Genomic DNA, 17,318 nt, shown 5'->3' with positions numbered 1-17,318 from the left:
CCACCCAAACATTAACTAAGCTGAAATGGTTTAGAGATGCTTGTCATGTTCAAGGAAATGCACTGTAATAACAAAGGTGTACAGGACTGACTTTCCTGGGTCCATCCATCCATCCATCACCCAATCCTGTGTTGCCCCATGAGAAGCATAGGAGCCCGGGGCTAGGCAAGTTGGTCCTGACATTTAAGCTGAGAGTGACCAGCCTCACTCATCCGTGAGTGGCGTTATGTGTGCAATAAACCAACCACCCCTTGGATACAAACCTACACAGGCTTAACCTGATTGGAGTGCCTTACTTACCCACTAAACCACCAGGTGCAATAATTTGGTTATATGGTTACCACCCAGCATAGTAAATGGTTTTCTGGTGTACAGGAAACCATTTGGCTTGTCCCTCAGTGTAGTCACCCATAGTTGGTAACTGTTCAAATTACTCTTCAATCTGACTACACCTTGCCATCAACTGAACTGAAAGGGGGTAGTCACTGTCAAGTTAGAGTACACACAATATAATAAAGGTATGGTAACTAGGAATGAGTCTCCTTGGTTGCTATTCAAAACTGCCAGATGCTGAGTGCATTTTTCTCCTATTTTTTTTTTCTTTTTTATTTTTTTTTGTGAAACCATCTTTTAATGCTGAATGCCTTAACAGAACCCCTACAATATGGTGGTGTTTATTTCATTTTATTCTTGCTGCCTCCACGAGAGACTGACTGGGAGAGTGTACGTGAGTGTGGAGGTGGGGGGAGCCCAAGGATGAGATGGAGGAATGGAGTGGAGAGAGATATGGAAGAAGGGTGTGTGAGCTGGAAGGAGGGCAGTCAAATGGCGGAGGGTCTGTTTGTGGCCATAGATAGGATAAGTACAATGATAGTTTATTATAAGAATGGATGAATGAAGGAAGGCTTTATGTAACCCCTCCATTATGAAAAGTCTCATAAGGTTAAAACATAGATATATATATTTTATTATAATAATCTGGAGGTAGCAAGAACAGTGAATAATACAGGGTGGTCTGTAAACAACCCTCCATTAGAAACTCCTGTGGCAGTATCTTCTGTGTTGCAGGGAAAGCCTAGTCTGCTGGTGTGGGTATGGTGCTGAGAGTAGAGAATGAATTAATGATGCAGGGTAGGTACTGATAACACTGAGTTGTCCCAGCAACACGAGAAATTGCCTGGCAGAGCAGTAATGGAGTGTCGTATATGGACGCTGTACTGTACTTTACATCATCAGTGTCAGGCTTAAACTCTTATGTTAAAAATATCAAAGCTTTGGATATTAGGATTAGAGTTCCATGGGCTTCTCTTTAACACTCTGTCACCCCTTCACTATAAGAGGTCCCTGGTAGTGCAGTTGGTAGCACTCTGGTGGCCTACAAGCTATGGGTCAAGTACCAAATGTGGGTGGAGGTTCTGTCATTTCACTGCCACCAGGGGCATAGTTTGGTCCCAAACCTTAAATGTTCTGGAGTAAAGTAGTCTAGCCTCAGGCCCTTATGCTCCATAAGGGACAGATTGGGATTGGCAGTTACAATTTTTATCTTCATCATCCAGGCCTCTTTTCCCACCCCTCGGTACAGTGAGGTAGGGTCCAGAGAGACAGAAAAAAAATTAATAGAATGAGATATATACTAGTCAGAGTTTGCCCACTTGAATAAGCTACACTTCTTACTCACCATTCATGCCTCTAGAATCCTGGCTCCATTCAATACATCAAAAAACATTCCTCAAGAAGCATCATACTTAATGTCTGACAGTGTCTCTCTTTGTCCCCTCCACTTGGTCAAACAGTTTCAAAGTACTGGGTATTTCTTCAAATTCTAACACATCCACAGAATGAGTAAGACTGAAAAATGTGTCCTGGTGGTGAAGGGGTGGATGGAACAAGAGTGTTAAAGAAATGGCATTTCCTTGTGGGATCTGCTAATATGGGGTTAACTCTAGCTGAATTGTTTTCACCTGACAGAACTGAGCCATTCTCACAACTTGAATATTGAAGTTATACTTGAATGAATGTCATTGAGCCTCATTTACAAGTTAGGAATGTGGCTTCTTGGTTACTAGGTAAACCAGCCCTCCAGAATGACTACTTTTAGCCATCACTAACCTTAGTTATGAGTTAGTAATGTGTATCCTTGGTTAGTAGCCGCATGAACCTCCACACAGACAACACATAGCCATTAACAAAGCCTGCAAAGTTGTTAGGCACAAATTAACCCTCCAGTCTGACTACACCTGGCCATCAACTAAGCTGTTAAGTGGCTCAACTCTGTCAAATGAAAATAAACAGATAATAATGTAAGGACGTTATTCTGTATATAAAATAATTTCGATACAAAGTGAGAGAATGTACATATCTTATTGTTATTTGTGATATTATGCACTAATTGTTGTTTGTATTGCAGTAAACTCGTAAAATCACCAGCTTTAATATGACAGAGAATGAGAGACGAAGAGTGTATGTGAGTTAGAGAGGGAGAATGAGAAACCAAGGAGATGGATGGGTGGAGTGGAGGTAAACGAGAGACTAACTGGAGTGTATCAGAGTGATGTGCAGGGGGAAACCCAGGATGAGATGGAGGGGAAAGATACATGAAAGACTGACAAGAAGAGTGTATATGAAGGATGTGGAGGGGGAAACCAAGGATGAAATGAAGGGATGCAGTGAAGGTTTGAGAGAGAGGGGGGGGGGTGAGTTGGAGGGTAGCAAAGCGACAGGATGGGGAAATGTAGAGGCAATCTCTCTCTCTCTCTCTTTCAGTGCTGGCTGTCAGTTGAGGTAAAAGGGTATGGGATCTTCATCAGGTTGGCGCTATAGAAACTCATGTACTGTACTGAAAAGCCATGAATTATAATGGTAGGCTGTACTGTATTTAGAAATTTTTGAAACATTGAATACAGGTGATTTGTCAGTATTCCATTTTCATTTATGTAAGTTCTGTTTTTTTTTTTGTTTTTTTTCCCATGATGAAAAAAGGTGAACTGTATTTATATAAGTGGCTATTGGACAGTCTTATTTTTTTTGGTTAATTTTTCATGGTTTTATTTTTGTGTATATAAAAAAATGCTCCTCACGGGGGTATTTTTATTACTGGAAAAAAAAAAATAATGCTCCTTATGGGGCAGCACTGGATTACATGATGAATGAATGATTTTTTTTTTTTTTTTTTTTTTTTTTTTTTTTTTTTTTTTTTACATGTTCTATTTTTCATTTGGGTTTTTTCCCCACATTACATCATAAGGTAAATTGTATTTTTATAATCTCAGGACCAACTTGCCTACCCCCATGCTCCTACGCTCCTCCTGGGGCAACACAGGACTGGATGCTGGATGGATGGATAAGTGAATAGACTAAGTTGTTTCTGTTTAAGTGTTCAGTCTGTCATTGTTTGTTTTTTACCTTCACGTACAGAGGTAAATTATATTTAAATACAGGTGGTCCTCAACTTACAATCGGATCACATTTCGGGAAACTAATTGTTAGTCACATTTTTCTTCAGTCAAAATTAATACACCCAGCCACCTTACCATCATAGCCTAGCCAAGCCTCCCAAGCATTTTATATGTTCTTAGAACGCTTACATTAGCCTACAGTAGGGCAAAATCATTAACACAGAGCCTATTTTACAATAAAGTGTTGAATCTCTCATGTAATTTATTGAATACTGAAAGTACACGATCGTAAAGGAAAAAATGCCTAAGTTGAATGGTGGTAAACTGGGGACTGCTTGTAATTAACTATTGTCTACACATTCTCTTCAGTTAGTTTTTCATTATTTTGGCTGTATATTTGTATTTATTTTTTACTTTTGTTAGGTGTTTGGTTTTCTTTTTTTCCCCACTGGATGCCCGAAGGTGAACTGGATTTTTATAATACAATTTGATTTACCTTCCCCTTTTTTGTGTGTGTGTTCAGTTTGTCATTTCTCCCTCACGATGTCATAAGGTGAACTGTATTTATATAATTTATAATGAAACCTATTTAGTCTTGTTTTATTTTTCATTGACACCAGTTACTGTATTTGCCCCTGAGCAGCATAACATAAGCCAGACCTACGTGCCCATCGCACACCATGTTGTCCCAATGTACACAGACACGTATGGGTTAGACGTACAAATGGTTTAGCCCGACTGTTTGCATGGGGCTCGATGTGGTGGTTGTGACCATCATCCACTCACTTGATGTAGTGCTGCCTACTTCTTCCTTCATGTTTTATCATTCTTTTTCTGTGTCTGCCCTCCTCTCTTCCTATTTCTCCCATCTTTCCTGTCACTTTCTGTTACTCTTCTTTCCTTTTCAGGTGGCTTTCCATTCAGTGACAAGCATAAAGGTTTCCTGTAAACCAGGAATCCATTTACAACCGTGGGTGGTAACCATATAACCAACCCATATATACTCCCTATGTGTCAGCAAGTGGGCTGGTGAAGTTAGTGCATCTCCCTGCAAAACAACTAAGTCAAAGTCAAACAGTCACCCCTTATGGGATCATGGTGTCTGGTTTTACACAGGCAGATAGTGATGTGGAAATATACAGTACACAACGTGAGCTGTCGCTGCAGCATGAACCACGGCCTGCGATGTGATGAAACCTACCAGGCACGCTAGGAAGGTTCATGTTGCTATGGGTCCCTTGACACACAGACACCAACTGTGTTTATGCTCTATGAGAAACACTGGCACACTGAACACAATACTGTATTCATGCAGCAGAAAAACACGTTCATGTCAAGGGCTGACAATTTTGGTACTATATATAGGTACATATGTAATTCCTTCACTAATTTCTTGGTGCTGGAGAGAGGCCTTCAAGTGGTGATACTGACATGAGTGGATGATGGACCTACCCAGATACGCTCCATGTCCCCTGAAGGAGGACAGTGAACTGCATAAGATGGGCAAATACTTTAACCTGCAGTCCACAGGGTTTAAGTTCAGATGAACCTGGGTTTCCAACAACTACTAATATTTTTACAATTTTAAAAATCACCAGTCAATTTAGTTTGGCTCTGGAAAGAGCTTGATGTCAAGGCTTTCCCAAAATTCAGTGAAATTGGGGATAGCAAGAATAATGTAAGGAGCTTCGTGGTGCAATATGAGAAAGTTTGGCCATTCCTAGAAGGATGGGAACTCCTGGATAAATGGCACCAACAATAATGACATTACAAAGGTGGATTTACATTACTGACACCACACTTTGTACTGTGTTCTCCCTGCATCCAACTCATGCTGGGAAAATCATCAGACCTACATAAGCCTACAGAGCCTATCATTCTCGGTACCAGTAACTTTTCTTCTACAGCCATGTCTGAAAACAATTCCCTGTGAATACTGTATTTGTGTTTCTTTACAAGAGTCACACACAGGTCATCATAACAGCCTTTCCTAAAGACACTACATTTTATCGAATTCATATCTTAGAAGCTGCTTTTGTGATGTTTACAGAAAATTTGCTAAGAATAACAAGGAGATATAATACAGAGGAGGGGTGAGGTGGAGGGGGAGACCAAGGGTGAGATGGAGGGATGGAGATATGTGTGAGAGGGAGGTTTGAGTTGGAGGGAGGACATCCAAAAGACAGGGGACAGGATGACATGGAGGCAATTTGTATTACAGTATTATTACACAGAATAATGAAAAGATAGTCCTTCTTTTCCCTCCCTCTCTTTACTGAGGTGGGGGAGATGAGGGTGGGGTGGAGTGGGGAGGGACTGAAGTAAGTTGAGTCCCCTATAGCTATGGTTGATTAGGGTGTTGTCCAAAAACATAAACAAATAAATAAGTAAATAATAAGCTAAGCTAACTGAGAGTATACAGCACTGAAACTGACCTTATGTATGTGGTGTCAGGATGTAGAATTGCATATGTCCTAGTAAAGACCTGCTTGCTTAGAGAGACAGCGGAGGAGGCCTGGAATTTGCAGGCAGCTCATCGCACACATAATAATCCCACTGTATACTGCATCCATCCTAGTAACGAGGAAGTAGTGTACTGGCTACAGAATCAGTGCAGTGATGACAATATATAATCTGCTGGCAAATTATTAGCTACACACTACTGTACAGTATATCTGTCTGTTTTGTATACCCTAGTAGCAAAGTGCAAACCAACAGAGTCACAGAGGAGTGTAAATTCTGAATATCAGTTGCTGGCAACTTATTACAGCGCATATTCAACACTGTTGCGCATGTCCTAGTCACGAAGAAGTGCTTGTCACACCTTACGCTTTGCAGCAGGTTAATTACATCTTATCTCCTTATCCACTGTACATGTCCTTACATACTCACAGTTTGCATAATTAAGAATAACACTTCACACAATAAAACGTTTACGAAGTGCTACCTTGAAGACACTAACATAGAAACTTGTGCTGTAAGTTCAATACACCTCGCAAAGTCCCTTATTTATATAGCATGTTATTTAGAATGTCTCTTGAACAAGCTGGTCTTGCCTGAATGCCACACAACGTAATATACACACCACAAACAAACAATAATACTTCGCCAGTACTGCCGCCCGTCTCCCTCACCCCAAGCGTCCCGCTCTCCTGAAACGTCAACAAACGTTCGCGTTTCATGCAATTTTTTATCACATTCAGCGGCGCACCCAGGGGGCGGGGGGCGGCCGGGCCCGGGGCCCCCCCTTAGCTCTCTGGGTCCTTTAAAAATTTATATATATATTTTCGATAACAGCAAAACATGAAAAACTGGCAAGTACAAACAAAGAGTAACACATGAGCCAGCAGCTCTGACTCTAAACCTGCATATGACCTCCCAGTAATTATCGGATTACCTGACCTCACCTCACTACGGGCCCCCTTCCCCGTAGAAAATTCCTGGGTGCGCCCCTGATCACATTTAATCTTTCGTTTGTAAATTTTGTATCGTTAAGATGTTATAATAGAAATTATTAATACTTCTTAGTGGTCTGGGCATTTTAAATATTCTCTGCCCAACCTTGGAGCTTTTCACTTTTGAAATGCACAGGCACGGTACTTCAACTTCCTGCCCCACCTACTACTGTACTACTGATTAGCATCCTCGTCCCCCCCCCCCTTCAGTATTTGTCAATCTGCCTATCGCCAGACATAAGTCCCGAAACGGCTGGGCACAAACGAATCGCCTCCATGTCACTGCCTCCTGCCAACAGGCTGCCTATTCTCAAATTCACTCCCTCTCATATACTTAATCCGCCCCATCCCGACCACTTTTCCACCACTGACTCCCCCCAATCCCGACCATTTTATTTTTTTTTTATTATTTTTTTTTTTTTTTGGCTCAAACCTTCGCTTTTGGTGAGAAACATCGAAAATTCATAGAGAAATCGCTCACCTGAGGTTTAAAATACTCATTACAGGTAGTACCTCCTTACCTTACTGGGTTTTCTATCAGGCTGGCACACCAAAGAAAACGAGTTCTAAGGAAGGGTAACTATTTCACACCACTCATAAACGGTATTTATTTATTCACTTGGTACGAATTTATCTGTAGTACGAGAGTATATTGGTTTTCAAGCAGTAATATAGGCATTATAAGCATTGTTTCACTCACTAATACCTGACCTTTTTTTGCCACATTACCTGATCATCATTTCTAACTGTTTCTTCCTCTAATGCTATGTAAAGTTTGTCCTCCACATTGTCATTGATTGGGGAATCACTCTGGCCCTGAATTTCGTACCGTGGCATGACATGGCTATACTGGCCAGGTCACTGATAACAGGTGAATTGCTGAGACAATGGCATGCAGGGGGAGGGGAGGAGGTCATGCTGGGTAAGGCATTGTCCCTGCCTGGCATCTTGTTGAGGAAGGTGTCACGTGTATACGTACCAAAAATGACTCGCGAAAATTGTAAATTGTGCAAATTAGGGACCTTGCAATTTTTTCGAGTTTATGTACGTCGATGGGATTGGCGGTGACAAAACGTGTGGACGTTAAAGAACGTCGACGGGACGCCACGGGTTAAGATGATGAAAGGTCAGTCCCAATATATTCTACAGGAAGTAGAAAAACTCATGCAAGTACACAGCCCCATCAGCTCCATACCTCTCTCATGCACTAATTCAACATTTCTATCCACCTTCTTCTGGGCCTATCACAGCTCCTCCCACCTTCACATCTGCACACATACAACCACTGCACCTCCCTATTTACATCCCATTCTCTCCACATGACCATACCATCTAAATACTCAAACTCTGGTGTCTGCAAGTTTCCTTACTCCATGTCTTTCAAGAATTACATTATTTCTCATCCTATCCACTCTCTACATGCCACATTTGTTTCTCAAGAATCCCATCTCCATTGCTCTAAGTCCTGACGTCTTGTTTCATGTCACATTAAAATCTAATGCCCATAATGGTGGTTGCTGCTGCCACCAGGGTTGCCCAGCACCACCACATGTGGGTTCCCCTTCGCTGCCATACCCATACATTAAGCCAAAAAAACAGTAACTAAAAGAACAAGTTACATGTAACCTTTTATTTACTATTCAGCTTATTTTTAAATTAAATAAAATTGATCTAGTGGAAAACCTTTACAGAATTTATCAAGAATGGAAAAAGAAGAAAGCTTCAAATAATGTCTATCAACTGTGTGGAGGCCACTGGGGCAAATAATATGTTTCTAAGGTCAAATCTTCCCCTAGACTAAGACACCTAAGTATTGGAACTGCATAAGAGGGTTTAATGTTAATGCCTACTGACTTGAAAAGAGTCATTAAGGCACAGTCTATGTTTTCTAAGTCACAATCTTCTCCTGTCATAAGACCCATGAGCTTTATCAACTATACGAGGGTTGTTTTTGATAACCCATTGGACTGTAGACTTGAGGTAACCTACTGCAGTCCACCATCCGCCTTTCAGGGGATGAGGAAGTAGCAAAGGGATGACTGTAACCAAGCAGTTGTGCCTCCTAATTATACTGATGCCACCACATGAAGGCATCCCTGTCCAGCACTTACAAAAAGGTCATTACAGTACACAGTCTATACATACTAAGTCTTTATCTTCCCCTAAAATACGGACCAAAGACGCCCATGTTAAATCCCAGTGGTAGTACTGATGGGTGGACAGGGACAAGGGAAACACAAACTTTGTCCAAGAGTCTGATCAGCCCAAGAATCACACTCTCTCCAACTCCCTAATGGAAGAATTAACCAATACTCTGTCCTTCATGTATGAAATATGGCAACTCTGGAACTGTTGTCCCTCAGTCTGCTTCTCCCTTTGCCTATGACCTTCGGTTTTTAAAATAATGTATCCAGGGAGTGTGATAAATAAATCTAGAATCTGCATTTTTTTTTCTTTACCTTGTCAAGAAACAGCAACTTCTGTGTGTTCTTTCAATTTTGGTTCTTTCTTTACTGTTTTTTTTTTTCATCTTTTTCATGGTGCAAGCTAGACAGGCAACAGTAAGCTTGTTTTCATCTGGTGGAAATCTGTAACCCTTCTCAGCTCAGTTGATGGCCAAGTGTAGTCAAACAGGAGGAAAAATTTGACTAGTAACCAAGGAGATTCATTTGTGCCTCAAACTAAAGGATCATTCCACTTCATGCAACCATAACTTGGTACTGTATCGGAGCCACAAGAATGACCTATTTCCACCAGAGGAAAACAAACCATCTATGCCAATGCATCGAAAGATTCCCTATCAGGAGTTGTAACGTTTATTCCCGTCACAGCTATCAACATAAGCCACACTTCAGCAGTGATAATGTCATCCCTCTCTGTATCCAGACTCATTAAATCAAATTTTGGATATACTGTATCAACCACCCTGCGCCTACTCAACAACTCTGCTATACATCAAACCAGGGGTTGAAATGACAAGGGGATATGGCCACCAGAATGAACAAAAGGCAAATACAGATCAATTTTTGTTGCTTTTCACTTTTGTTAAACACTGAATGAAAATTTACAATATTTATCTATAATATATCAAAGTACAAACTCACACAAAATTGAAGAATAACCATAAACATGCATATTTCCGTTAAGTATCCACTGAAGAAGAACTAACGGATGTATTGTCAGCCTCTTTCCCCAGTTGGCTCAATACAGCAAGGATTCAGTAGTGCATTTTCAGATCCAGTGTGTAGGTGCTTCATTGGAAAACACACTGGCAACAATATACTTTGTTTTGTCTCTGGTCAAGTTTCAATAAACAGAAAATAGAATGGCAATGTTTTCATTTATGTTTTGTGACACTATGACACATGGCAAAAGCCTACGTATGTATGTATGAAGTTATAGTGTGTATCTATCTGTGCATGTATGTATGTATGAAGTTATAGTGTGTATCTATCTGTGCATGTATGTATGTATGAAGTTATAGTGTGTATCTATCTGTGCATGTATGTATGTATGAAGTTATAGTGTGTATCTATCTGTGCATGTATGTATGTATGAAGTTATAGTGTGTATCTATCTGTGCATGTATGTATGTATGAAGTTATAGTGTGTATCTATCTGTGCATGTATGCTTGTACAGTAAGCTTTTGTATTTATGAATGTATTTATGTATGTATGTGCAATGAAATCAGTCAATAACACATGAGTCATAGATATGCTGATATCCACAGGGGAAGAGGAAACACAAAATATCCCGAGCACTTTCCTGCCGTGGAAACATGAATGTGCTTGGGATATATTGTGTTTCCTTTTTCCTTGTGGATATTAGCATATGTATGTATTTACAGTATATATGTATGAACATACAGTATGCATGCCTGTATGTTGTGTATGTACATAATTAAAAGGGCTTCTGGACAGAATCACCTTTAGGCTCCAAGTACTGCTACTCCCTGCCAGTTTGTACATGGCCTGCAGCATCTGGTCTACAAATGCCTAACACTGGCTGGCGGTTCTACTATACACATCGTAGCTAACTCCAAAAAGGTGCAAAATAATTCTTTGGTGACTGTACATACATTTAATGGTATAGCTGTGTGTACATTTTTGTAATGTTGTGGTAAAAGTGCAAGTGTAATTGTGTGCATATGTGCAATGATGGTGATCATACAGTCATGTGTACATTTGCAAGTGGTGATGGTGTAGTTGTGTGTACATCTGCAACATCAGTGACTGTGTACTTGTGTGCACACTGTGACTGCAATGTTGGCATGGTCATCCTGACATAAAATACTATACTATAATGATGGTGTCTGTACAATTTTATAACAATGAACAGGGGTTTTGCCCCTGTGCAACTGCTGACTTTATACAGGATTTATTACCTCCTGTGTGGAGCACAGTTCCCATCATCATCATCATCATCACCACTGCAGTGTTACATCTCTTTCCATCTAGTATTCCTATTTCAGTGGTCAATGCTCTTCTGAACTGTCTGCTTGCACCTCTCCTTCATTACAATGGTTGCATGGCACCCATCTACCAATGCATTTTCACCTCCTTTGTCCAACTCTCTCATGTAAGAGAAAACCAATACTATCAGCCCTTCGTATATGCAACACGTCAATTCTGAAACTGTTTTCCTCTGCCTGTATTTCCCTCTCCCTACGGCCACCAGTCTTTTAAATGCAATATGTCGATGCTTATCAAAATTAACTGATCTTGAATTTGGCTCTTTTGTACATTACTTCCTGGAAAGAGTAACTGCTTTGCAGGTTTCTAGCCTTTCACTCTTTCTACTTTGCATTTACATATATATATATATATATATAGGTATACCTTGATATATGATACCTCTAGATGCAATACCCAGGCTTAACAATGGGAGTAGAAATACCACCATACCTCGCCTTACGATGGCCAAACCCTGGTTTAGCAATGGGTTTTGATTCTTTAACCAATTTTGATGATATTTTGGACTAAAATGGTGTGTTTAGTTTGAATTAGAAACTGCTTTTAGACTTAATGTGTTTTAGCCACAGGTGGTGTGAACACTGACATTTTGGGGTACAGTTTACTAAGCTTGATTTTTCCCAAACATATTCGAACATTCAGATTTTATTTTTTGGTTTTAATGAGTTACTTACAGGTGTTAGGCACAGGTTAACTTCTTGTACAGCTGTCAAGCCATTTGGTGTGGCTTTAAACTTGTTTTTGGACTCATTGGGGTGGGTTTAGGACTTGGTTGGGGGGGAAACCCAAGGCTTGGAAACACATCCCTATACATTATGTGTTAAATCTACCCTGAGATACGATACCCCGCCTAACAATGGGTTTTTACTTAACCAACTGCATTGTTAAACTGGAGAATTCCTGTATGTATGTATGTATATCTATCTATATACTGTATATCATCATCATCATCATCATCCAGACCTCCCTTCCCACCCAAGGGCAGGATGAGGAGTAACAATGTCCAGACAGCACAAACTTGCCCAATCCAAATAGGCCACACTTCCATTCACTCATCATTCAAGCCCCTGGAATCCTGGCCCTACCGGATATGTCAAAAACATTCACCACATTCTGCAACTTCACACAAATGTATCCGATTGAGTCAATCTGGACGCTGCCATGCTCACAAGGGGTGCCAAAATCCCTGATCACGCATTTCTCCTCACAACATTCATCCAGCCAGCTCGATCTCTTGTCAGTTCCCTAGCCTCACCGACTTCCAAACCTCTCTTCCTCAAACACTCATCCACCATATCTCTCCAACTTCTCCTTGGCCCACCTCAGCTCCTCCCTCCTTCAAATTCGTTCAGGTATACCTTTTTCACAACTCTATTGTTATCCATTCTTTTCACACGACCATACCATCTCAGTACACTCTCTTCGATTCTGGTGTCCACCGACTTCCTTACTCCACACCTTTCACGAATCACATTATTTCGTATCCTATCCACCCTCTGTACTCCACATACAGTACATTCCTCAGCAGTCCCATCTCCACTGCTCTTACTCTTGACTTTTCATTTTCATGCCACACCATAGTCTCACACCCATATATTAAAGTTTGCACTAACAATCCCTCATGCAGTTCCAACACTCAAGCCTCTGTTTCTTATCAAGGCTTTCATTGCACCAGCTACTTTTCTTCCTTGTGTCACTCTGTTTTCAACTTCTTTTGCACATTTTCCTCTCTTTTCTATCACTGTACCCAAGAATTTGAACTCTCTCACCAATTCCAGTCTCTCTCCATTCACTGTAACATCACACTGAGAGTCACCTTCTCTCTCAATAACCATCACTTTACTCTTTTCTACATTTACTCTCAGGGCACGACGCTCACAGACATCAGCAAAACTCTGCACTAGCCTACCAAGTTCTTGTCCGGTATTTGCAAGCAGTACTGCATCATCAGCATACAACAAATTTGAGATATTCCATCCATCACCATTCATTACCAACGCCATCCCTCTCTCCATTACTCATGTTTTTACTTCTCTCATCACCCCATTCATATATATACTGAACAACCATGGGGACATCACGCAACCTTGTCGCACACCCACACCAATCGTGAACCATCCACTTAGATGCCCATCAACGGGGTAAAAGAAGGCTATATCTATCCTCTGTTACTGGAAATGTCTATCCTAGGCAAAGTAAAATTGTCTGGAGATGGCAAGAATGAAATGAAATATATAGTAGCAGCCGTGGCTCAGTGGGTTAGAGCGCTCCACTCTGACCGATGGGTCGGAGGATCGAACCCACCCAAGGGTCATTGGTAGACATCAGGAAGGGCATCCGGTCATAAAATGCTACATGCTCCAAACCAAAGTCCTCTACCCAGGGGCAACGCCTTAGCCCTTATCCAAAAAAGGGGTACCTGGCGTAAAACTCACTAGGTCACTGGATTAAAGGAGGTAACTTTATAATTCTACTGTTAAATTTACAATGTCTATCAACGTGGGCACAGATCCTGGGGGACGGGGGAATAGACTGTAGATCCTCCTTACAACTGGGTCAGGGGGATGGCCTATGTACAAGGTAATCATTCCCCTCACTACATTTCAAGCAATCCAGAAGAACTGCTAAGCTAAACCTACAGTTACCCATCAAAATACACTCTTTACACTGAAAATATATTTATTTCCAAAACAGAAATAGTGTAACTGCAGAAAATATAACATCAGAATTACATCGCTTTGATACAGCAAGCTCAGCTTTTAAATCAAGCATCAAGGTGATGATGCAATTGTGCCATATATGGATACAAACAATAATTATACAACTTTTAATGTTCTCGTACTAACAAATTTGACTTTTTGCATAGTTTGATGTGCCTGTACAAGTGGCTGTATCAGATCACTTCCCTTGGTAGTGGCCACCTCTTCTTTCTACATCTAAGTACTCTTTAGTCTCATACGTCATCACCCCTGGGAATTAGTATATAATCTACACCAAAGCTGTTTACCAGCACTAAACTACTTACAATATCCACCAGTATTTGACTCTATGACTATTGTATAGCTACAAGGTACTATAAAATGTACAGTATCTACCAAATACTTAACTCCGTTACACCAGTGTCTACCAACATTAAACTCTTCACAATATCTACCGGCATTTGACTCTTTAACTTAAATGTACAGGTACAAGGTACTATAAATGTGCAATATCTATCAGTGTTTAACTCAAGTACATCAATGTCTACCAGAATTAAACTCTTTACAATATAATGTTACTGTACAGGTACAGGATATTATCAAATGTATAATATCTATCAGTATTTAACTCAAAACTCAATTACATCAATGTCTACTAGCATTAGCTCTTTACAATATTTACCAGTATTTGACTATGACTTTATAATGCATAGGGACAGGCTACTATCAAATGTACAATATACCCCCATATTTAACTCAATTATTCTACTATGAAATCTACAGTGCCTACCAGCACTGTACTCTATGTAACCCGATGGCTCAACAATGAAATATACAATGCCTACAATGAGTAATGAGTGTTTGTATACTTCAGTGAGTGGCAATGCTAAGGTTCCTTTCATGCTGAAACACAGTGCTTTCTGACCTGGTCACTGGCAGGTCTGGGGCTTAAGGAAGTTGAAAATACTGATAAAGATAATTTTCAAATTATTACCACAAGTCCCATTTACAGTAGATAAATATGTGAAAATAGCTTTAACATTATATAAAATACTTACTGAACAATATTATGTTTTGATTTTGCGGTAAATATGAAAAGTATAATACCAAAGCCCATTCATCTTTTCAGTTTGAGAAACTGCTTATTATTTTACTTAACAGCTGAATCTAAACACAGCATTGTTCATCAAGTACTTGCTACAGTGTCAAAAGCTATTCTCACACAATTTTTATCAATGTTAAACATGATTTATGCTGATAATATGAGAATTATCAATGTTGCTTTCTGTTTCTCCTAACTTTCCTGTCACTTTTTATTACTCTTCTTTCCATTTCAGGTGGCTTTACACTGAGTGGCAAGTCGAATGTTTCCTGTAAGCAAGGAAACTATTCACAAAGCTGGATGGTAACCATATAACCAACCCATCCATGCTCCCTATGTGTCAGCAAGCAGGTTGGCCGAGGGTTAGTGCCCCTCCCCATAAAACAACTAATTCAAAGGCAAGCAGCCACCCCTTATGGGACTGTGGCAGATGGCATTAGACAGACAGATAGATAGATATTTTCAACTTCCTTGAAACCCAAACTGGCAAATGGTTACTTACAGTTTCAGGCCTGAACTGAAAAATGTACTATGTCTGTTCTAACCTTGTTATTTGGAAACATACTGATGCTTCTGTTGTGTCTATCAGGTCAACTCTGGAATTATCTTTCTCACTGTGCATTTCCCTCTGCCTTTGACCTTCAGATTTTAAAAACATAATGTGTTCAGGCATCTTAAACAAAATGGATCCTGACTCTGGCTGTCTTTAGTTAAATTTTTCCTGGAGAGATAAACTATTTGCCAACTTTCTATTTTTTTTTTTTTTTTTTTTTTTTAAAATAGGAGTGAGACAATCCGTTTTTGCCAAGTTACATCTGACTTGACCCACATTTTCATTCTTTTTGCAGCTTATTACACAGCTCAATGGCAGAAAAAGACTATGCTGAGGCTCTGTAACTTCTAATGCACTTGTCTGTTACTAGCATTACATTCCACTGTTTATCTAGTGTTAGAGGTCCGTGTTCATGATAGAGATATGGCAATTATTTGGTCCAGTTAATGTGATCAGAATACAGTTTGTTTTCAAAATAGTTATACAGCAAACCTTTGTTAAATGATCGGTGAAAATTTAGGCTCCCATTTCTGCATTATGATAGCTTCAATTTCTCTTTACAGTACATGACTTTTTTTAATGCTTATGTGATCACTACCTTGCTAAATTCATCATACAACTGGCTTTCAAAAATGCATCCCACTGTAAAATGAAGGCATGTTGTACCTAGGTCTTCATTCCCTAACTGTCTGACAAACTTTCGCTCTATGAGGAGTTTAATGGCCATACACTGTAGATAAAAAATTGTCATCAATGTGACCCTGCCTCACAACCTTTCCACAGCCTTTCTCTGTGGCCTAGCATCATACTCTAGTGTTAATCTATTGTTACAACTCCAAATTCAAGACGTAGAGATGGCAATCTTAGGCCAAGTTAAAATAAGAAGAGCATAATAATGATGCCATAGTAGTGAAGATGTCAATTTGAAATAAGGTAGAAGAGCATTTCCCTGCTGGACATGAGGGCCAGGGTCAATGACAAGACTTTGGTGGATGAATGTATGCCCAGATGGAGGTTTGTAATTGTGGAAGATATGGAGGTAGTGTGGTGATCCTCTGTACTCATTTCACCACTTAGCTGAGGAGGGAGAGGTGACATTAGTGTGAGGAGCCATGGAGAATACAAAACTGATCTTATCATTATATCAGATGTTAGTAAGTGAGTGGCTACCATGGACTCTGGGAGGGACTACTGTGTGAAATATGGCTACAAGACTGGTAACTAGCTACACAATAGTACCCTTTGGCAGAAACATGCAGCCACTAGTACAGTCACTTGATCTTTCATCTGAGGGCCTTTTTTTTCTTTCTTTCTTTTTTCGATGATGAACAGAGGATGGAAAAACAAATTAAATAATAAAAATAATTCATACTACCAGTTTACAGGAGTTCTCCATTCATAAAAAATCTGTAACAGTTGGACATGAAATGCTGCAGGGTGAAGTTTGGGGAGAAACTATTCTGGGGATGAGAGTTCAAAGTCGTCCAAGCTAAGACTCTCACATGGCTAGAAATCTTACCACATATCTCAAATTTCTGTTTTCCCAGCAGCTTCCTGAAACTGATGGGAAGTAATTACCTGGTTCTGGCACTTGGTTTACCTTCAACTCCATAAAAAACATCCATTATACTGTACCATGGC

At 40.1% G+C, this 17,318-nt stretch overlaps 1 protein-coding gene across 1 annotated transcript in view; it reads right to left on the bottom strand.

Annotated features, from left to right (window-relative positions):
* Nucleotides 1-11,015: 11,015 nt before the first annotated feature.
* Nucleotides 11,016-17,318, bottom strand: part of LOC145418432 (uncharacterized) — a 30,317-nt gene continuing 24,014 nt past the window's right edge. The window contains exon 14 of the mRNA XM_080286850.1: nt 11,016-11,130. Within this exon, the coding sequence (XP_080142976.1) occupies nt 11,016-11,130 (115 nt within the window). The remainder of the gene's footprint in view (nt 11,131-17,318) is intronic.

Source organism: Coenobita brevimanus, chromosome 114 (genome assembly GCF_032717465.1).
Source record: "Coenobita brevimanus isolate Jiangsu-jjx chromosome 114, ASM3271746v2, whole genome shotgun sequence".
NCBI lineage: Eukaryota > Metazoa > Arthropoda > Malacostraca > Decapoda > Coenobitidae > Coenobita > Coenobita brevimanus.
This window is presented reverse-complemented; position numbering and strand designations above follow the sequence as displayed.